We start from the raw sequence: 23,286 nt of genomic DNA, 5'->3' as shown, positions 1-23,286 counted from the left end.
GTTTACTGTGGTTCTCCCTTCATGTTTCTTGGGTTTGCAAGGAGGAGTTCTGGTATGAGTGGAGAATCCCCTCACTTGGCTTTTCCTGCTGCTCAAACCAAGCCTTGAAGCTATGGCCCTGTGGTCCTGGTGCTGCCGTGGACCTGATGCCGCTGCTGCTGGAGCCACTTCTACCTGCCTATGTGGGCTCTAGATGCTCTGGATCTCTCCTACTTCTCTTGCTATTGGTAATTTCTTATACACCTCGCTTCTTAGTAGAAGAGTGTATTTTGCCAGGGTTGTTTTGGCTTTTTCTTCCCTAGGATGCTTTGGTGTGGTTCCTATGCTGCCATCTTAACCAGAAGTCCCTCTTAATCTTTTTAAAAATTTTATTTATTTATTTATTTATTTATTTATTTATGAAAGAGGGAGAGAGGGAGGGGAGAGAGAGAAAGGGAGGAAGAGAGAGAGAGAGAATATGGATGCACCAGGATCTTCAGCTACTTCAAACAAACTCCATACACGTGTCATCTTGTGCATGTGGCTTACATGGGTCTTGGGGAATCATAACTGTGTCCTTAGGCTTTGCAGGCAAGTCCCTCAACCACTAAGCCATCTCCCCTATCCCCCTTTTTGATTCAATGTCTGTAACCTTAGGGGGGCTCCTTCCTAAACCTCCTGCCTCTACCTAACAAGTGCTAGAAATACAGATAAAGTGTGCCACCACACCCAGCTCTAAGTACTATGTTTTTTTTTTTTTTTTGAGGTAGGGTTTCCCTCTAGCCTAGGTTGACTTGGAATTCACTATGTAGCCTCAGGATGCCCTTGAACTCACGGCGATCCTACCTCTGCCTCCTGAGTACTGGGATTAAAGGCAAGCACCACCATACCTGCCTATACCTAGCTCTGTGTGTGTGTGTGTGTGTGTTGTGGGTATGTGGAAAGGTTTCACTCTAGTCCAGGAGTCCAGGATGACTTGGAATTCACTGTGTAATCTCAGGGTGGCCTTGAACTCATGGAGATCCTACCTCTGCCTCTCGAGTGCTGGGATTAAATGTGTGTACCACCACACCCAGCCACCTAACTTTTTATGTGGGTGCTGGGGTTATAAACTTGGGCAGTCCCCGACCTTCATGCTGTATGACAAGTGCTCTTGAGAACTTGAAGTTTTTAAAGATATGCTGTGTAAACAGCAGTTGTGAGTGGCTGTACTAACAGGAATTGAAGACCAATCATAGACCACTCTCCCTCAGAAGTCTGAGGGTGCTGGATTTTTGTTGTTTTTTTCAGACAGGGTCTAGCTCTCCAGACTGGCCTAGAACTTAGCCAAGGCTGGCCTCAACCTTGTGGTAATACTCTTCTCTTAGCCCCAAGTGCCATGTGGGCTCTGATGAGTACTGCTTTGTTCCCAATGTCAGGGTACCAATGAGGAGGCTGAGGTTACCTCACTATTGCTTGCTCCCTGTAATTGACTTGGTTTTCCTTTCTGAATTCCCTTAGGCCCCTCATTGATGTTGGATTCCAAACCTTAACAAGCTGTGCATAGCAGATTGCTCATCCCTTCCTGCCTGGTATGAACTGAGACTTTCAGAGGATTTATTTTGTGCGGTTCTCTGTCTTTATTATTTATTTATTTGGGAGAGAGAGAGAGAGGCGGGGGGCGGGGATAGGTTGCCAGGGCCTCTAGACACTGCAAATGAACTCCATGTGCCACCTTGCACATCTGGATTATGTGCATCCTGGGGAATAGAACCTGGGCTTAAGATTTATATATATATATTTAATTGAGAGAGTCAAAGAGAGGGTGAGAGGGAGAGAGAGAGAGAGAGAGAGAGAGAATGTACACGCCAGGGCATCCAACCACTGCAAACAAATTCCAGACGCACATGCCACGTTGTGCATGTGGCTTAGTGTGCGTCCTGGAGAATCAAACCTGGGTCCTCTGACTTTATAGGCAAACTTAGCCTTAAACGCTAAGCCATTTCTCCAGTTCTCACCCTTCCTCTCCTTTTAACAGGGTCTCTCACTGGTTTGGAACTTGACGAGTAAAGTATAGTAGATAGCCAGTGAGTTCCTGGAATTCGCCGGTCTCTGCCTCAGTTCTGGAATTAAAAGCCCTCACCACCACACTGGGACTTGTTTTACACAGGAGGCTCGGAGGCACAAATTTAGGTCCTCGTGCTCGCAAGGCAAGTACCTCACCGGTGAACTATCTTCCTAGCCCCTCAAGGTCTCGCATTCCAAAGGCCACCCTATAACTACAAGCAGCAGTAACTGCACATAATGCAGAGCCTCGGGTCTGCATTTCCAGGTTCCCAGAAACAACGCCTGCAGTGTTCTAAGTCACGAGTACCGCCGGCCACCGTTTCCGTGAACCGCAGGGAGCTAAGTTTGAAGACATTGCTGGCAGCGCCAACAGAGCTAGCGCGTGCCCAGAGACCAGCGGGGAATCTCAAAGAAGATCACAAGGAGGGAAGGAAGGGAACGCGAGGTCAGGAGGGTCTTCTGCAGAAAATCCAGGTTAGCCAAGTGCTGAGCTGGAGGCTCACTGAGTGGCGAGCTCCCACAGCAGGGAAGAAACGGACTCAACCACGGGTAGTGGGGCACCCGGCTTGGATCCCATTCCGCCAAAGAGCCGGCTGGGCGCTCATGACAGCTACACCGTCGCGTCACAGTGACGTCACACACGGCGCAGGCGCCTCGCGTGAGAAAGGGTGCGCCGTAAGCGGCGGGGACCCCGCGCATGCGCCGCGACGAGAGGCGCGTAGGGCGCTTGCGTCACGAACGGCGGCGTAGCGGAGTCTGCGCACTGGAGAGTAAGGCGATGGGCGGGGTGTGGACGGCTCCGCGATGGCTGCGGGTGGTCGGCCTCCGACTTGGACTTCCTGACGGCGCCTGCAAGCGGGATCTCGCCAGCCGGCTTCTTCATCATGTACCCGCCGCCGCCGCCGGCGCCTCACCGGGATTTCATCTCAGTGACGCTGAGCCTTGGCGAGAGCTACGACAACAGCAAGAGCCGGCGGCGGCGTTCGTGCTGGAGGGTGAGTGAGGCAGGTGTCCCGGTCAGGGGGCGTCCAGCCAGCGGTGGTGCTCGGCCGGCGTCCAAGACCCGGGTCGTCCAACTCTAGTCCAGCTTCTGCCGCGCGTGGCTTGGGTCCCAGTGTCGTTTCCCTTGGGCCCAGGTACTAAATCCCCTTGTCTTCATGCCGGATGTTCCTGCGTTTCTGGAGGTCCCGGGTTCAGGGAGCCACGGGCACAGATGCCCTGTCTTCCGGCGCCTGAGCCAGGCCACAGGCATTCCAGGAGTCTCCCTCCAGCGACCGTGCAGCTGGACCTAAGTGTCTTGTTCATGGGCCTGTGTGTGTCGTCTCCCTCCCCTAGTGTTTAGCCACCAATTTAAATCCTGCCGACAAGTATCTTCTCTGTGCCCCCCAAACAAATAAGTCTGACCATTAGGTCTTTTTTTTTTTTTTTTTTTGATTACTTACTGTCCTCACTAAATATCATTCTCTGGCTCTTCCTTAGAAATGGAAGCAGTTGTCGCGTTTGCAGCGGAATGTGATTCTCTTCGCCTTGGCCTTTCTGATTCTCTGCGGGTTCCTGTCCTATGTCCAGGTGGCTGACCATTGGAAAGGTATCAGAAACACCAGTGGTCTAGTAATTCCAGGGGACAATTGGGCAGTGAACTGAAGGCAAACCCAGTCTTGCAGCCCAGCTGAAACAGCTCCAGGAGGCATATGTGGCTACAAGTTGACAAGAAATGCAGAGGATTTGAAAGATGGGGCCCTGTTCTAAACCGAACACACCTGTTTAGGCACTTTTTTTTTTCTTTCATGAGGGTAGCATGTGTGTATGGTGTGATGTATGTATGGCGTATGCAGATGCAGTGCCCCATGCACGTGCAAGGCCAGAGGAGAATGTTGGGTGCCTCTCTACATCACTCTTCCAGACATGTTTCCTTGAGATAGTCGTCACTCATTCTGGAGATTGCTGCTCCCCCACAAACACACACACACACACACACACACACACACACGCAAGCCTAAGCTACTCTCCAGTCTCTGCCCCCCCCACAGGACTGGCGTTACAGGTGTGTGTGTGCCCATGCAAAGCTGTTTATGTGGGTGCTGGAGAGTTGAACTTGGGTGCCTTCAGGCGCATGTTTATGTAGGAAGTGCTTTTAACCGCTGAGCCATCTCTCCAGCCCATAGACACCTCCTACAGAGCAGTTTTGACGTGCAGCTGACACCACAGACTTTCCACTTATTTGATGTCATTGTTGTCTCCCAGCCTCTCCCTGTCAGAGACCATCAGTCTTGAGCTTGAACAGTCAGTCTTAATAGTCACATCAGTGCCCTGTGACTTGTTACTGTGTGTTTCCAAAAGGCTAGCAGATTTCTCATGAGGATGAGAAGGATCCCTGTGGGCTTCCTTAAGATTGCTGCTCAGAGGAAAGCCACTGAATTGCTGCAGGTTGCTCAAATGAATTGCCTGTTTATCACCATGTCCTTTCCAGAATGGATATTGCTAAGGTGAACTGGTTGGAGATTGTGTGTTGTGCTTAAAGACACACACTACCCAGTGCTTCGAAAACTCCTTGACAAAAGATGGCACATGCCTGTAATCCCAGTACTTGGGAAGTCGGGGCAGGAGGATTGGGAGTTTGAGACCAGCCAGGACTACATGAGACCCTGTCTCCAAAAAAAAAAAGGAATTGATTCCTCTAGCTGTTCTGAATTCAGTAGCTTCTTAGAATTAGGTATGAATTGTCCTCAAGTAAATAACACCTGTTTAGACATCTTTTGTAGTACAGCTTAAGCCTCCTCTGGGCCTTAAGGTGAAAGGTCTCTTCCACAGGTCTGAGTGGCAGACCCACAGAAGAGGAGAAGATGAGGCCAGAAATCCCTGGGTTGAAACCAGCAAACCCACCTGTCTTACCAGCTCCTCAGAAGGCAGATGCCAACCCAGAAGACTTTCTAGAGATGTTGCCTCAGGTACTTCTAGTCAAAAACCATGTGGAGTTGTCACTGGGGTCTGTTCCAGAGCATTCTGTATTAGCAAGTTGATGAGAAGGACTGATCTCCCTGCAGCATTCAACACTTTTTTCACTTCATACTCGTTCATTCTATACTGCTTGCATCGTAGTTAGGGAAAGAAGAGGTGGACTCTTTCTCTATTCTCTTTGAACACTATTCTGGGCTAACTGCTGTTAAGTGTTGGCTGCCCAGTGATGAAGCAAAAAGATGTCTCTTTGTAGGAACCACAATCTGATAGGAGAGGTGAGCAACAAACAGGATTGAGCAGGTTGGCATGTGGCACATGTCCTTTTTAAATTATGTTTTTTTCTTTATTTGACAGAGAAAGAGGGAGAAAGACACAGAACAGGCGCACCAGGGCCTCTAGCCACTGCAAACAAATGCCAGATGTGTGCACTCCTTGTGCATCTGGCTAACCTGGGTCCTGGGGAATTGAACCTGGATCTTTTGGCTTTTCAGGCAAATGTCTTAACTGCTAAGCCATTCCTCCAGCCCCACATGTCCTTTTTGAAGAGGACAGGAGGCACTATGGCAGAGTGGGACCAATGCTGAGGGTTACAACCATCTCCCTAATGACCTGTCCCTAAAGGGCGCTGTTGGTCAGGGTAGGCAGAACAGGGTTAAGCAAGATGGACCCTAGTGAAGTGACATTCCCATAGGGCTGGACTGGGGGGAGGATGTGGGTTGCATGTCTAAGAAGATGCAAGGAGGCCAACGGGCAGAGAGATTGCTGAGCATGTTCACATGGGAAGGTGTTTGGGATTGGAAGTGAAGATTTCTGTGCATAGGGGCTTGCAATGAATGCATAGGAACTAGCCTAGGAGTACTGAGGAGCTCCACCTGGCTCTGGCAGCTTGGAGCTACCAAAGGTGAGTGGTATCAGGATTGCCCTGCAGGAGTGATGGGTTTTGGAAATCCTAGGTAGAAGTCATCTGTGCTGTATAGAAGGGTTGAGTAATGTCCAGGCCTTATCCTAGGGTACCCGCTTAGAAGTTTGAGGTTGGCTGGGGAGGGGGGGATATGGGAAGATGAAGTGGAGTCCAGAGGTAGGTCATAGACAGCAAAAAATCCAGTTGTCTTGAGTCTTGAGAGCTGGGGCAGGTGCCCAGTGCAGTTGAGTTGCTCCACTTGAAGCCTTTGTCTGCCAGTTATTATTTGCACATGCACATGGCCACAACTATGCCTAGTGGACGTGGCAGTACCTCAGGCACTTCCCCCTGTGGGCGGAGTCCTGAGCTCCAGGTGGAGATTTCATATCTCTGCTTGGGCCTCACACAGACAGAAAGTCCTTGCTGACAACTGCCTACAGGACCTGCCTGCCTCTCCAGTACTGGTTCTGGAGCTGGGAGGTGGAGGCGCACTGGCCAAAGCTTTAAGCTTGGGGCTGTCACCCCCGGTGAGTTTGGAGATGCCTTCATTCCAGATGGAGGGTGTTGCTGACCTATTCCTTATGTCCTTTGTTTGGCCTTTTGCATGTTGTACCTCCTAACTGCATAAAAGCAAAGGCTTTTTTGAGCATTTCCCTGCTCTGAAGTGTCCCTAAGTTGAAGTGTCACTTATCCCCCACCAGAGGCCAGGTGGCACCTGATGAATATTCTGAGTGTCTTTTGCACGGACTCAGGACTGTGATGTTCTCAGAAGCTTGTGGACTTTCTCACCAGCATCTGGCTCTTCTCTGCAGTGAGGGGCTAGTTTTTTATGTAACATCTCGGCTTTAACTGATTTCAGCGTTAGAGGTACTTAGGCAGGAAAATTGGAATGCTGGGACAGGTATAAAATTTAAAAACAAAAACAAACATTCTTAGCTGACTCTGGACAATTTAGTCTATTTTGTTTGCTTGTTTATTTATTTGTTTGCTTTTGAGATAGAATCTCACTCTAGCCCAGGCTGACCTGGAACTCACTCTGTAGTCCCAGACTAGCCTTAAACTCACAGCCATCTTCCTACCTCAGCATCCCAAGTGCTGAGATTAAAAGCATGCACTACCACACCCAACTCATTTAGTGCATTTTCATAAATTTATTGGGATACACACATGTATACAACTGAGGGTGGTTGTCTGTGTGGACGTTCATCCTAAGTGTTTTTTTTTTTTTTTTTCTTTTTTTGGTTTTCGAGGTAGGGTCTCGCTGTAACCCAGGCTGACCTGGAATTCACTATGTAGTCTCAGGGTGGCCTTGAACTCATGGCAATCCTCCTACCTCTGCCTCCCGAATGCTGGGATTAAAGGCATGCTGCACCACGCCTAACTCATCTTAAGTTTTCGGTACATTTTCTGAGAATATTCCCTGTCATGCAGGTTCTTACAGTTTGGTCTTCTGTTGCCATAACTTACCAAATCCTCTATTCATGATAATAATAAATATGAGGTTGGTTTTCCATGCCTGCTACTGTGGGGACAAAGAGAATGGGACTGGAAAGCCCATCAGCCTGTTGCCAGGGTTGCCTCAGGTGTGAGGGTAGTAGTGGGGACCCAGCTCTGTCACTTGAGACTCTGTACTCAGTGAGGACCCGGTGCTGTATCACCCTTTCTCAGATGGAGAGTCAGCAACTCTGTCTCACATCCTCTTTTTTGTCCTTGTTGTTCTTATCTTTCTAGGATCTTTTTCAGTTTTAAGTTATTCCGGCAGAGCTCTCATCTCTGTGTCTTAAGTGTATACTAGCCAGTCTTCCAAACGTGTAGACTGCATGTGAAAGTGGAACTAATTCCTTAGATTGGGTGGAGGAGCACTCTGGGTGGGGGTGCACATTCAAGGGGCAGAGTCCTAGGTATGTGAAGAAATAGGGCTGGGCCTGGGGCTACACACCTTTAATCCCAGCACTCAGGAGGCAGAGGTAGGATTGCTGTACGTTTGAGACCACCCTGAGACTACATAGTGAATTCCAGGTCAGCCTGGGTTCAAGTTAGACCCTACTTCAAATAAACCAAAAAAGTGCTAGGCGTGGTGATGCACACCTTTAATCCTAGCACTCAGGAGGCAGAGGTAGGATCAATGCAAGTTCAAGGCCACCCTGAGTGAATTTCAGGTCAGCCTGGGCTACAGTGAGACATTACCTTGAGAAAAAAAAAAAAAAATGAAAGAAATATGGTTAACAGCAGGTAAGGTGTTCTCACATGTGACTTTGATTTTGGTTCAGAAGCCTCGAAGGCATTTCCGCCAGGGACCCCCCCACCTGCAAATCAGAGCTCCCAACACAGTCCCCAAGGACAGGACACACGATGACACCAAGGAGAGGGAGGCGGTCCAGGGGAATGCTCAGCAAGAAGAAAACACGCAGAGGACGGTCATCAGGTACTAAGAGCAGAAGATGGGTCAACGAGTGTACAGTACCAAAAGCCACCCGGGCAGTCATACCCTGAGACCTGAGGCTCATGAGCACATAGGCAGTGTGGAGATGCCCCTGAGGGCAAATTGTGACCTGGGGAAAGTATTGATCATGTTTGCAAGTTTGCTTGTGGAGTCAGTTTCTGACTCAACTCAGTTAGGCAGTGTCCTGTCACGTGTTCCTAAAATGGAACCCGCAGAGTTGAGGGGCAGTAGATGAACTTGGGCCCAGTTCTGCTCAGGTTGTTCGAGAGACCATTTGGGTGCCAGCTTCAGAAGCACATGTACTAAAATTGGAATGACAGAGAAGACTAGTAAGAAGCTGTGCAAAGTTGGTACACAAATATAAAGCATTCCATATTTTTAAAAGCTTATTTATTTATCTTTATTTATTTAATTGAGAGAAAAATAGGAAGAGAGAGAGAGGAGGGAGAATGGGTGCACCAGGGTCTCCAGTCACTGCAAATGAATTCCAGATGCATGTGCCCCCTTGTGCATCTGGCTAATGTGGGTCCTGGGGGATCTAACCTTTAGCTTTGCAGGCAAACGCCTTAACCACTAAGCCATTCCTCCAGCCCACATTTCATATTTTAAAATACTTTTTATTTTCTATTTGTGGGGGGGGGAGAGAAAGAGGCAGATAGAAAGAGAAAGAATGGGCACACCAGGGCCTCCAGCCACTACAAATGAACTCCAGACGCATGTGCCATCTTGTGCATATGGCTTACATGGGTCTTGGGGACTTGAGCCTGGGTCCTTTGGCTTTGCAGCCAAGTGCCTTAACCACTAAGCCATCTCTCCAGCCTGCATTCCATTTTTAAAATTTTTTATTTATTTATTTGAGAGAGGGAATGAAGCAGAGTGAGTGAGTGAGTGAATGGACATGTCAGGGCTTCTAGCCACTGCAAATGAACTCCAGATGCATGTGCCATCTTGTGCATATGGCTTATGTGGGTCCAGAGGAGTTGAACTGAGGTCCTTTGGCTTTGCAGGCAAGCGCCTTAATGGCTAAGCCATCTCTCCAGCCCCTGCACTCCATATTTTAAAACAACAAGAAAATTTTGTGAGACCTTCCTCGACAGGGAGTCATGTAGCAGCAAATATCTGTTCCTGGTGTACACTATTGAACAAAACCCCAGGCCAACATGCAAGGCTTCCAAGTGTCTATGTAGATTGTGACAGTCTAGTTAGCTACCATTGAATGAAAAATCCCAGACAGGAATATGCCCAGGTAGCCACATGTCTTTGGGTAGATTGTGACAGTCTGGATAGCTACCTTTGCTCCTGCATCTGATTCATATACTTTGGTTTTGTACAATAAATTATGTGTTCCTTACCTTAGAAGTCATCCTCTGGCCACTGTACCTCTGTTGTCTTGCTTTGGTCTCTGGTCCAGTCTGTCCCCTTTCATCGAACAGCCCTGGCATTTCCATGGTCCTGACCAAATAGCTTGGTATGTCAGGACTGACTGGTGCTTTCCCTGTTCCTCTGTGGCCATGGTTCCTGTAGAGATGACACCTTGTGGGAGCAGGCATTGCTGAGTCATGGCTGTGGGGTGTGAAGCCTGTGAACACAAGTGGTTCATATGGCTGACTACTTTCCCTTCACCCCTGAAGCTGGCGGGGAGCAGTGATTGAACCTGAGCAGGGCACTGAACTCCCTTCGAGAAGACTGGAAGCCTCTATGAAGCCTTCATTGGCAGCCAGGGTGAAAAAAGAGCCAGGTGAGTTTTCCCATCTGTTCCCTTGCCTCACCTGGGGCTGTACTGGAAAGCCTTTAGGTTGGCCCTCTGTCCAGGTTATGGCCTCCTACCTGACATCTGCACAGTTCACCCTTCAGCATCTATGAGTCTAGGTCCAAACACTTCTTACAGCCCCAGTAACTGTAACTTTTCAGTTGTCCTGGTCTCTCTTTTTATTTATTTATTTATTTTATTTTACCTATCTATTTTTTGGTTTTTTGAGGTAGTGTTTCACTGTAGCCCAGGCTGACCTGGAATTTACTATGTAGTCTCACAGTAGCCTCAAATTCACAGCAGTCCTCCTATATTGGCCTCCCCAGTGCTGGGATTAAAGGCATGCGCTACCATGTCTGGCTTGTCCCGGTCTCTTGACTGAGCACTGAGCAGTAGTAGAGGAGGCTGTGTTTGGGAGATTTGAATTTGCTATTGTATGCCTGAGCTAGGTTGTACATGGGGATAAGTAGGGACACAACTATCCTTTGCTGTGTCCACTTATTTCTGGGCCTGCCAGGTCCTTTAGGCAGCTCTGTGAGTCACTAGGATCTTAGCATCATTCATTGAAGTCCTCACCTCATGTTAAGTGCGTGACTGGATTTTTTTTCTTTCTGTTTTCAAGATGCCCTTTTTCAAGATGCCCTGTTTCAAGATGGTGATGTTTTCATGTCTCCATTGTACATAGAGAAATGTTTTTGTTTGTTTGTTTTTGTTTTTGTTTTTCAAGGTAGCGTCTCACTTTAGGTCAGGCTGACCTGGAATTCTCTATATAGTCTCAGGGTGGCCTCAAACTCACAGTGATCCTCCTACCTCTGCCTCCCAAGTGCTGGGATTAAAGGTGTGCACCACCACGCCTGGCAAAATAGAGAAGTTTTGAAGTTCTGGTCAATCATTGCCAGGGTCTACTCACAGAAGCCTGTACAGCTAAGTTCAGGAGAACAGTGCAGCCCCAAGCTGAGACTTCACAGCCTTGACTTGACAGAAGCCTGTCACTGGTGACCACTGGTGTTAGGAGTGGACAGCTAAGCCATGTCCATCAACAGGAGCCTTAGAACCTAGTGGGTATATGATATGTTACCCTACATGTCACACAAAGGCTATGCTGTGTACAGTTCAGGAGAAGACAGCTTCTTGTAGATTGAGGCTGCCACCAGGAGGTCACACAGGACCCCAGCGTATCTGCACTGGCCCTTGTCCCCATGGGACTCCTGAAGTTTGTGTGGCTGGATCATGTGTGCTACGGATGTGTGTGTTGTGGTCTGCTCCATCACTGATTCCTACCTAATCCATGTTGCATACCGTGGAGGCCAGCCTCTGCATACCAGCTGCTTCACAGACCTTTGCCTTGCACTGTCCTGGTGGGCCATGAGAATTCTGTCTCTTTTCCCCTTTGAACAGAGAACCCTGTGACCCAAGAGATGTACCTTCTGGGCCCTCCAAGGGGCTTGGTGCTGTTAAGTGTGGCTTCTAGATGATGTACCCCTTGGTTACTGTGTGTATCCCTGAGGGTCTTACTATGGCCCCATGCTCTCCACCTTCACTGTCTCACTTTGGCCCTTCCTGCCCCCTTTCATTCTACACATGTCCCTGCCCAATGTCCATCCTGCTTCACTCAGTTAGGGTTCACAGCTGGTCTCTGGAGGCCCTGTTTGCCCTGAGAGCAGAACTGTCCCCTATCACCTGCACTTTCTTCCATCTAGTGCCCCTGAATGAGCGCCAGAAGGGAGTGATCGAGGCCTTCCTTCATGCATGGAAGGGATACTGCAAGTTTGCTTGGGGTCATGATGAGCTGAAGCCCATTTCCAGAACCTTCAGTGAGTGGTTTGGCCTGGGCCTCACCCTGATCGATTCCTTGGACACCATGTGGATTTTGGGTCTGAAAAAAGGTAATGGCTCTTTCCTGGAGTGGTCTTATTTCCTATGTGTAACACGCATGCTGAAGCAGTGTGTGAGGGCTCATGGGTCTTTGGACCTTGATTTTCCCTTCTGGGAGCAGAGTGCTTGTTCTTGGTGTGGTCAGGGCCTGTTCTTCCAAACAGCCACCCAGGGCCCACTCAACAGCTGTCTGCTTGCTTCTAGTCTGTTCTGTAGTGAGGGGCTGTCAGTTGAGATCTGATCTGAAGCTGCCCATTCCTGTATCTCTGTGATGTACCCCTTAGATCATGTAGATCCCATTTAATTTGGGAATGTGTATCTGTGGTACTTTGAATAGATGGTCCCCAAAATATTCAGGATTTTATTCATTTGTAATTTAGATCTGTAGCCACCTGGCTGGAGGAGATGTCACTGTGGTTAGGTACGAGGGTCCCGTCCTAAAGTGTGGGGTAGATTTGGAATTCCAGTCTAAAGATATGCAGAGTACTGCAGCTTTGCCTGGAGTTCCTGAGGTGTGCTTGCTTGCTTTTCTTTTTTTTTTTTTTTTTGTTTTGTTTGTTTGTTTGTTTGTTTGTTTTTGCTCTGCTTGGATCGGTGAAATGGGGACCAACTTTTTCTGCCGTTATGCAACTTCCTCTGAGTCTGAAAGCTTCAAATAAGTCCCCCCCCTAAACTGTATCTGGTCTGGAGGTTCATCCCAGTGGCATGAGTCTGTCTGCCATAGGATCTAATAACATGAAGCCCACCAGTGAGTCACTGATGTATTCCTTGTGGCATACGTAGCTTTTGGTGAGGACTGTTTTTGCTCCCAGGGCTATTGCACTACCTTGGTTTCATCTGCTCACACCAATAACTTCCAAGGTTACCCCCTGGAGATTGGAGGACTCCAGAAGATGTTTATTTTTATTTTGTTTTATTTGTTTATTTGCAAACAGAGACAGAGAAAGGGAGAGAGAGGAAGAGAATGGGCATGCCAAGACCTCCAGCCACACTGGAAATGAACCCCAGATGCTTGCGCCACTTTGTGCATCTGGCTTTACATGGTACTAGGAAATTGAACCAGGTTCAATAGGCTTTATTGGCAAGTGCCTTAACTGCCATCTCTCCAACCCTGGTTTGGTTTTTTGAAATACAATTTCACTTTAGCTCAGACTGACCTGCAACTCACTCTGTAGGCCAGGTTGACCTCAAACTCACAGCAACACTTCTACCTCAGTCCCTCATGCTCCATCATCCCCCCCCCTGCACCCCTCAAGGTAGGGTCTTGCTCTAGCCCAGGCTGACCTAGAATTCACTATGTAATCTCAGGCTGGTCTTGAACACACAGTGATCCTACTTCCTCAGCCTCCCAAGTTCTGGGATTAAAGGCGTGTACCACCATATCAGCTGGGGGTTTTAATTAATTAGTTAATTGTAGAGGTAAAGGGTAGAATAGGTTCACAAGGGTCTTCTGCTCTTGCAAACAAACTCTAAGTGCACATGCCACATTCTGCATCTGACTTTATGTGGGTACTAGAGAATTGAACCAGACCGGCAGGCTTTGTATGCAAGTGCCTTTAACTGCTAAATCATCTCTACAGCCCCCCACCACACCAGCTTTTTTCATGTTTTAAAACATTATTTTTATTTTATTTATTTATTTATTTTTGGTTTTTCTAAGTAGGGTCTCACTCTGGCCCAGGCTGACCTGGAATTAACTATGTAGTCTCAGGGTGTCCTTGAACTCACGGTGATCCTCCTACCTCTGCCTCCTGAGTGCTGGGATTAAAGGCGTACAGCACCATGTCTGGCTAATACGTTATATTTTTATTCATCAGAGAATGGGTGTGCCAGGGCCTCTAGCCACTGCAGATGAACTCCAGACACATGTGCTACCATGTGCATCTGGCTTACATGGGTTCTGGGGAATTGGATCCTTAGGCTTCTCAGGCAAGTGCGGTAACCATTAAGCCATGTCTCCAGCCCCACCCCCAACTTTTAAGACTGGGTTTTGCTATGTATCTCTGACTGACCTGGTATTTGCTATGTAGTTCAGGGTGTCTTGGGACTTTGTACTGACAGTTCTCCTGTTTCAGTTTCTGAATACTGGGATTCCAGGCTTGTGCCACCTTACTGGCTCCAGAAAGGCATTTAGAAGGTACATCTGTCTTGCATTAAGGCAGACCTGTAAATTTGGTCCTTTGCCTTGCCCTTTCCTATCACAGAATTTGAGGAAGCCAGGAAGTGGGTGTCAGAGGAGTTAAAGTTTCAGAAAAACGTCGATGTTAACCTGTTTGAGAGCACCATTCGCATCCTGGGGGGCCTGCTCAGCACCTACCACCTGTCAGGGGACAGCCTGTTCCTGAGAAAAGCCGTGAGTGTTCCTGGCTGAAGCTGCCTGTGATATGATGCCTTCTGGATTGTGTTCCATCTCTTAATCCCTTAACGGAGAGATCCTTCCTCCCTCCCTCCGTCTCTCCCTCCCTCCCTTTCTTTTTTTGAGAACTCACTCTGTAGTCCCAGGCTGGCTCGAATTCATAGTAATCCTCCTACCTCTGCCTCCCAAGTGCTGGGAGCGTTCACTGCCACCCTGGCTTAGATTTGGGAGGAGGCATTTCTGGTATTCTCCTCTTGCTCTATAATGCTGATTCACTGCTGCACCTGCAGCAGGGTCCCTCATTGCTAATGCCTGCAGCCTAGTTTTGCTGTATGCAAGCATTGGGAAGGCACTAAGTCATGTCTTTCCACATGGTTGGATGCAGTTGGGTGACATGTGGAAGAGGCTTTCTGATTGGACCTTTAATTCTCTATTGTGCTCTTATACCAGGAAGATTTTGGAAATCGGTTAATGCCTGCCTTTGCCACACCCTCCAAGATTCCTTACTCAGATGTGAACATCGGCACTGGAGTTGCCCACCCACCCCAGTGGACTTCAGACAGCACAGTGGCTGAGGTGACAAGCATTCAGCTGGAGTTCCGAGAGCTCTCTCGTCTCACAGGAATTAAGAAATTCCAGGTAGGATGGGCAACCTTTTCTTACGGCAAGGCAGTCTGTGTGTATGTGTGTGTCATTGCATTGGTTGTAAATATATCTGGAATATACAAGCATCACCTCATAGCCCTCTTCATCTTGTGAAACCATCCCCACTAGAAACCAAAGGCTCACCACCCCTTGCCCCTGAAAGCCCCCAAGTCCATAGTCTGTTTCTGTGGAGGGGTGTGTGCTGGCAACTTGTGTGGATCACACTTTGTCATCTTCTGACTTTCTTCTACTCAGCTTCCTCCTGTGGCCACAGTTGTCTGGTTGTTGGGCTGTAAGTCTCATGGGTGGCTGGCCTTCCTATGCTATCTGCTCTTCCTGCTGATGCACAGTTGGTTGCCTCCAGATCTTAGCTCTGTGTTTGATTTCCTGAAAAATCCCATATTGCTAAGCTGTAATGAATCATTTCTTTAATAATTGTATTGGTTTAAGTCTTACATTTAAGGTTCTGGTCCAACCCTGAGTTAATTTTGCATGTAGTGTGAGGTAAAGGCCTTCACTTCATACTTTTGCATGTCACTATCCAGATCCACAACCAAGTAGCATGTGTTGAAAAGTAGTCCTTCCTCCCACTGACTGTGAGGCTGGGTGTGGTGGCACATGCCTTTAATCCCAGTACTTTCACTGGGTTCTGGGCCACCCTGAGACTACATAGTGAATTCCAGGTCAGTCTGGGCTAGAGTGAGACTTGACCTCAAAACACCAAAATAAACAAATAAATAAAAAAGACCATATGTTCCAGGCTTTCTTATGTGCTTTTTTCTTTCTTTCTTTCCTTTTTTTTTGGGGGGGGGGTGTGTTTTGAAGTAGGGTCTCACTCTAGTTCAAGCTGACCTGGAATTCACTGTGGAGTCTCAGGGTGGCCTAGCACTCACGACAATCCTCCTACCTCTGCCTCCCAACTGCTGGGATTAAAGGTGTTTGCCACCACGCCTGGCTTTTCTTTTTATATAAATATATTTTTTGAAAGAGAGAGAGAAGGGGTGTTCCAGGGCCTCTATCCACTGCAAATGAACTTCAGATGATGTGCCATCAGGTGCATCTGGCATTATATAGGTACTGGGAGTTGAAATTGGGTCCTTAAGCTTTGCCAGCAGGCAACTTAACCATGAAGCCATCTCTCCAATCCTACTATGCTTTTTTGTTCCATTGGTCTATATGCCTTTTTTGCTTGCATGTGTGTGTGCATGTTTGTGTATGTGTTGGCACACATGTGTATGGAGGCCAGAGATCAGTAACTTTCCTGATCACCCTCCACTTTATTTACTGAGGCAAGGTCTCACTTGAACCCAAGGCTTAGTAGTTCAGCTGGTCTAGCTAGCCAGCTTCCCTCAGGGATCCCTCGTCTCAACCTCCAGAGCACTGGGATTATAGGTGGCCGCCATGCCTGTCCAGCATTTAAATAGATACTGGGGGTGGGGGTGGAGACTGGAAAGATGTCTCAATGGTTAAAGGCACTTGCTTGCAAGACCTATTAGTCCTGGTCTAATTCCCAGGCCACCTATGTAAGCTGGATGCAGAAAAGTAATGAAAATATCTGGTGGTGGTTTGCAGTGACAAGAGGACTTGGTACATACATGCAAATAAAGAAAAAAGTAATTTAAATTTAAAAATAGCTACTGGGGAGCTGGCCATGGTGGCACACACCTTTAATCCCAGCATGCGGTAGGCAGAGGTAGGAGGATTGCCATGAGTTTGAGGCCATCCTGAGAATACACAGTGAATTCCTGGTCAGCCTGAGCTAGAGTGAGAACCTTCCCCAAAAAACAAAAAAAAGGTATTGGGCAATCCCAATAACTCATCTTCATGCTTTCATGGCAGGTGCTTTATTCATTGAACTATCTCCCCAGCCCCTATATGTCTGTTCTGTAACCACACCATGCTGTTTTTATTACTGTGGATAGAAAGTGTGAATCCTTCAGCTTTGTTTACCTTCTTAAAGCCTTTTGGCTATTTGAAATCCCTTGAAAATTGCATCTAGATTTTAAGAATCCTGTTTTTTTTCTTCTTCTTCCTCTTCTTTCTTCCTTCTTGCTGCCTCTTCTTCCTCCTCTTCCCTCTTCCTCTACCCTCCTCCTCCCTTTCCCTCTTACTCGTACTCTGTTGTCCTTGTTTGGTCATGAACTCCTACCACTGCCTCCTGAGTGCTGGGATTAAAGGCATACACCACCATACCTGGTTTAGGATTAGTTTGCTGTGCTACAAAACTTGTCATTGGAGTTATGAGTGGGGCTGCATTGCTGGTAGATCACTTTGGAGAGTATAGACACCCAAACAATATTAAGTCTTTGAATCCATGAACATAGGATGTTATCTTTTATTATATTATCTCTATCTTATTTCTACAGTGTTTTGTAGATTATTACAGAAGTCCTGTATCTCTGTAGTTATTTGAAATTTTCTCTCTGCTTCCCTCCCCCCTCCCCAAGGTTGAGTCTCACTCTGGCTCAGGTTGACCTGAAATTCACTACGTAGTCTCAGGGTGGCCTCTAACTCACGGCGATCCTACCTCTGCCTCCCGAGTGCTGGGATTAAAGGCATGTACCACCTGCATCTCTCTGCTTTTGTTTTGATTAGGTAGTTCCCCCCCACCACCAACTCTGTCTTTTCTTTTTCTTTTTTGTTTATTTGGATTGAACCCAGGACATGCATGCTATGCAAGTGTTCTGCCACTGAGTCACATCCAAGTTTGAGATAGTTTTTTTAATTCATCCGTTGTATATTTTTAAAATTTTCTATTTTAGGTTGGGTGTGGTGGCACACACCTTTAATTATAGCACTCAGGAGGCAGAGGTAGGATCGCCACGAGTTCAAGGCCACCCTGAGACTACATAGTAAATTCCAGGCCAGCCTGAGCTAGAGCAAGACCCTACCTCGAAAAACCAAAAAGAAAGAAAGAAAGAAAGAAATTCTATTTTGGGCTGGAGAGGTGAATTAGCATTAAATAGAATTAAGGTGCTTGCCTGTAAAACCTAAGGACCCAGGTTCAATTCCCCAGAACCTACTTAAGCCAGATGCACAAGGTAGTGCATGCATCTGGAGTTCATCTGCAGTGGCTGGAGGCCCTGGTGTGTCTAGTCTCTCTCTCTCTCTCAAATAAAATTTCTATTTATTTATTTATTGTGTGTTTAGATGTGTGCATATGTTTGAGCATATGAGTATAGGTATTGAGGTTCCACAGTGTGTATGCAGAGGTCAGTTTTAGGATCTGTCCTCACCTTCAATCTCATTTGAAAATGGCAAGATTTCTCATTTCACAAGCTTCCGAGAAATCCTCCTGTCTCCTTGTCTCCCTGTCTCCCTTTTCACTGTAGGTACACTGGGATTACAGAAACCCGCTACAGCTTCCAGCTTTTATGTGGGGTCTGAGGATCTGAACTCAGGTACCCAGAGTTGTGCAGCAAACTATTTGCTGATCTCTCTCTCCAGGCCTTGTTGAGTAGAGTTGGTTTTGGTCCCTGTAGGGTTTTTTTGTTTATTTTGAGAGAGGGTCCTAGTAGCCCAGGCTGGCCTTGAACTTGAGACATACCTCCTACCTCAACCTTCTGAGTTACAGTATTGAGCCACTGCTTGACCTGATCCAGTGTTTTTTTATCAGTTGAGATAATCAGTGTGTTGATGTCTATGACACTCCATGGTCTTGTATACTGAGCTGGCCAGCCTTGTATTTTGAGAGTGAACCCCATTTAGTCATAGGCATTGCTGTTGACATGCTGCTGAATTGCTTGCTGGCATGTTGTAGCTTTTTGTATCAGGTTGGTAAGGAAGTTTGTTGATAGTTTTCCTGATGGTAATTTTGTGAGGCTTTGGTGATTTTGTGAGGCCTTGGTGCTAGGATGTTGCTGGCTTCACAGAATAGGTCAGAATGTGTTTTTTTTTCCCCCTTAATTTCAGAATTGCCTGCGGTAAGCCCACTCTCTCCTTATCTATCGCAGGAGGCTGTAGAGGAGGTGACAAGGCACATCCACTCTCTGTCTGGGAAGAAGGACGGGCTGGTGCCCATGTTCATCAACACACACAGTGGCCTCTTCACCCACCCGGGCGTGTTCACCTTGGGCGCCAGGGCTGACAGCTATTACGAATACCTGCTGAAACAGTGGATCCAGGGCGGGAAGAAGGAGACACAGTGAGGCCCAATTCCACTGCCTTGACACAGGGCCCCAAGTTTCCATCCCCAGCTTTTGCAGGAGCCAGCAATGATACAGGCTCCTCCATGTGAACATACTTCCCCCTAGTCCTTGTAGGTGAGGGGCCTGGGCCATTCAGGACAGCCAACATAAGCACTTATGTTAGTAGGCACCTAGGGCCTGTGCTTTGTTCTAGGCTGTGCATGTGGTGTCTGTTCCCTGGGCCGGGACAGGCCTGCAGTTCGTGTGTGGGTTGAGTTTAGTGAAATAGCTGGTCTTGAAGCTCAGAGGAAGGTAGTGCCCCGGCCATGGCCATAGTAGCTGACTTGTGTTTACAGGTTACTGGAAGACTATGTTGCAGCCATCCAGGGAGTAAGGACACACCTTCTAAGACGTTCCCAGCCTAGAAAGCTCACCTTCGTGGGAGAACTTGCCCATGGCCGCTTTAGTGCCAAGATGGTAAGTTATGGATAAGCTGGTGGAGCCTTTGGCCAACAGCCTCTTTGTTTGTGACCCTGGAGTCTGGATGCCAGAAGGAGCAAGAAAATCTTGGCTGTGTGGCATGGTTACAGTAGACTTCGCTGCCTGATGGCCTATCCCTATAATGGTCCAGCAAGCTGAGGCTCTGCATGCCCTGCTATGACAGACCTCCTCCACGACCACCTGTCTTCTCCATGTTGCCTGATGTACAGTGGGTCTCTAAAGGTGTTTGTAGGAGCCTGGAAGGTGTGGGTCAGTGTAACTTCTTATAGGAGTCTACCCTGCCATTTCTCCCCCGGAATCCGAGTGCCCGGCCTGGACCTGAGTCCACCCTGGTGCCCTGAGCTCTGAGTGTGAACAGTGTTGCTCAGGCTTTCTGCCCAGCCGAGGCTTCTTCCCTCCAGGCAGGCTGGGGGCTGAGTGTGCTTGGGGCTAGCCAAATGCTACAGACCAGGGTCCAGCTGTGAAGGGACACTCTGATTCCAGGACCACCTGGTGTGCTTCCTGCCAGGGACGCTGGCTCTGGGCGTCCACCATGGCCTGCCGGCTGATCACATGGAGCTAGCTCAGGCACTCATGGAAACCTGCTACCAGATGAACCGGCAGATGGAGACAGGGCTGAGCCCTGAGATTGCACACTTCAACCTGTACCCTCGGGCAGATCGGCAGGACGTGGAGGTCAAGGTGAGCCTGGGCATGGGCTGCATTTGGGTGTGGGTTGCACCAGCAGAGGTAGACATTTCCTCTGCTCTGTCCCCAGCCGGCTGACAGACACAACCTACTGCGTCCGGAGACTGTGGAGAGCCTGTTCTATCTGTACCGTGTCACAGGGGACCGCAAGTACCAGGATTGGGGTTGGGAGATCCTTCAGAGCTTCAACAAGTACACACGGGTGAGCTTCTGGGCACCTCTTCTGTGGTCTTGGCTGGCTGCACCCCTGAGATTGCTGCAGCACAGGTGGGGAGGAGCCGGCCTTGCCTTCTAGGGCTGCCAGGTGGCTGCGCCACAGCAGTGTATGACTGTGCTAGCATGGCCATCGGGCTGAGCTTGGTGGCATTAGGGCCCTGTGGTACCTGTAGGTGCCAAGTCCACCTGGACTCTGTCTTAGGTCCACGTGTTTCTGGGAAGGGTCTCTGTTCTTTCCTTGTGCTGCCTGCTCATTTCTTACAGTACTATCCCTGATATGGTGGGAGTATGTTCTACATCCTGACTTTATGGGGCTTTATTCAGGGATGGTCTCTCTGTCCAGGCCACTGAGCACAGAGCAAAGATGGATGTAGCCCAGCCGCAACACCTGGCTCTGCCCAGCGCCTAGTGGCCTAGGGCCCCAAATCCCAGCTGCCTCAGCCTCCTGCCGGTGGTACCTGCCCTGTACCATCACACGCAGGGTGGTAGGCCCTGGTCATGCTCTGTGAAGGTCTGCTGCTCATTCTCACAGCTTGATTGATTGAGGTTCTTCAGCCCAAGTGGCATTTTCTATCCTGGCTACTTGGTGTTACTGGCATTTTCAAGAGTCTCTGGAATTGCAGCTAATTTTGGCCATCACTGAGGCGCTCACTAACCCCATACCTGCCCTGGGCCTTGTGTGCTGAGATTGGGCAAGTAGCCTGGGTGGTACTTCTGGCCAGGGTCTCTTCCTGAGGCCTGGCCATGTAGGGATGAGGGTAAGTTGCTAAGCTGTACTCCGTCTGTCATCAAGGCCTTAACTTTTGTGCAGGTCCCCTCGGGTGGCTATTCTTCCATCAACAATGTCCAAGACTCCAACAAGCCTCAGCCCAGGGACAAGATGGAGAGCTTCTTCTTGGGGGAGACACTGAAGTACCTCTTCCTGCTATTTTCTGATGACCCAGACCTACTCAGCCTGGACACCTATGTGTTCAACACTGAAGCCCATCCCCTGCCCATCTGGGCCCCCGCTTAGGGGAATAGCACCTGGCCTGGAGACTGTTGGAGGGATGAGGTGGCCCTGTTGGGTCTGTGACATTCACAGGCCCCCATGGTGTTGGGCAGCTGCTAAGTGCAGGGTTTCTGACAAGCTGTGGGCCCCTCCTTTCTCCGCTGTTCTTCAGTGTGTTGTGAGGAACAAGAGTCAGATCAGCAGGTTCAGGCTGAGCTAGTCTCAGAAGCCTGTGACCTTCTTGTCACCCAGATCAGACTTGCTTCATAAACCTGAACAAAACTGTTGGCCTGCTGCAGGGAGTCCTGTGGTAGTCCTAGGATCTTTGGTCAACTCCTGGGGCTCCAGGGCCTATGTTGATTCAGAATAGAGCCAAAGGCTGCGAGGCAGCTGCGTTTGGGCTGACAGTCTGTCAGTGTCATGGTCCCCAGGTCTAGTGGGCCACTGTGACTTCAAGGGCCCTGTGGCTCTGGTGTTTACTGTTTGGACTCAGGGATCCTCCTGGCAGCCCTAAGGGCCTGCAGGGGCTGGGATGGCAAATTTGTCTTGCTCCCAGGTTGTCCCAGCACAATGTGACTTCCCAGTTGAAATGAGTGGACTTGGTTTCACTGTGACAGGTCCTGTGTATGCAAGGGGGTCTCTAGACCGGAAAGTCGGGACTGTCCTTGGAAAGCAGTTCTCTGGATCCCACCTGTTTGCCCCCTATGCTTAGAGCTGCTGCCCATTGCTAGCAGGAACAGAGCTGACTTTGGGGGGTTACGCAGTCTCTTCCATGGGTCTTGTGAAGGTCTGCTGCTCCTGCTGCCACCTACTGGTGGGTTGGTGGAAGTACATGTGTACATGAGGGACAACGTGTTTGGGAGTAGCTGCTGGGTATGGTCAGCGTCTCTGCCACACCCTTCTTGGAGTCCGTGTTTGTGCCTTGCTGACTTGGACACGAGGGCAAAGTAGGCCTCATCCTCATTCTTTTGTTCTTGTCAGTGGGTGACCCTGGGCTCTGGTGGGGATCCCCATCTCATACAAGGGCAACTCCTTTGCTTTTTCATTTCTGGAAATTCCAAGCCCTGATAGCATGGGGCAGGGCTGCAGGCTTCTCAAGGCTCTGGTTCCTGAGGTTAGGCAGGACATGCTTCCTGCCCATCTGCAGCTCAGAGTGTCTCAGTGGTAGCCATCCTGTGCCTCCTGGCCACACGTACAGTAGGGGTTTCCTATCATATTCTTGCACCCCAGCCCAGGAAGGACCTAGCTGGTGATGTGTCCTCAGCCTCATGGCTCTTGTATCCACACTCAGACCACTCTGGCACTTAACCACACTGAGCTGTTTCCCCTCGACCCTCTCCTGACCCCATGCTGCCCTCCTGGTTTTGGGGACTCCAGGCTAGTGAATGGCAAACCTGGACAGTGAGTGCACTTTAGCATTCCAGCTGTGGGCAGGGCCTGAGCAGCCAAGGGAAGTGCACATTCTCCATGTCAGGCCTTGATCTCCCAAACAGATATGCACTGAAGGAAGTGCCAAAGGCCTGGGCCATGGGGACAGCAACTGTCCTGTGACCCTCTGACCCACAGCAACCTCTCAAAGGGTTGGTCCATAGAGTTGGGAACTGTTGCCGGGCATAGTGGAGCCACCAGTGAGAACAGTCCTAGGAGGGGAGGCTGTGAAAGCAGATCTTCCTCCCTGTTGCCCTGAGGCACCAAATGAGGCCAAGCAGCCTGTGCTTTATTAAATATCTGACTGGTCTCAGCAGGCTGTGTGCAATGTGTTGTATTGCCTGTGACTTGTCTCCTCCCTCTTCTGTACATGGACCTCACAG

General features: G+C 48.9%; 1 protein-coding gene across 1 annotated transcript; it reads left to right on the top strand.

Annotated features, from left to right (window-relative positions):
- The first annotated feature begins 2,822 nt into the window (after nt 1-2,822).
- Man1b1 (mannosidase alpha class 1B member 1) lies at nt 2,823-23,219 on the top strand. The gene is made up of 13 exons (XM_004654111.2): nt 2,823-3,020; nt 3,505-3,613; nt 4,837-4,973; nt 8,155-8,309; nt 9,959-10,065; nt 11,778-11,963; nt 14,157-14,305; nt 14,759-14,947; nt 18,907-19,097; nt 19,437-19,557; nt 20,065-20,262; nt 20,339-20,470; nt 21,296-23,219. Exons 1-13 carry the CDS (start codon nt 2,910-2,912, stop codon nt 21,497-21,499), a joined length of 1,989 nt encoding a protein of 662 aa, XP_004654168.2. The 5' UTR covers nt 2,823-2,909; the 3' UTR covers nt 21,500-23,219.
- Nucleotides 23,220-23,286: the final 67 nt, after the last annotated feature.

The sequence above is a fragment of the Jaculus jaculus genome, chromosome 1, assembly GCF_020740685.1.
Source record: "Jaculus jaculus isolate mJacJac1 chromosome 1, mJacJac1.mat.Y.cur, whole genome shotgun sequence".
Lineage (NCBI taxonomy): Eukaryota > Metazoa > Chordata > Mammalia > Rodentia > Dipodidae > Jaculus > Jaculus jaculus.
This window is presented reverse-complemented; position numbering and strand designations above follow the sequence as displayed.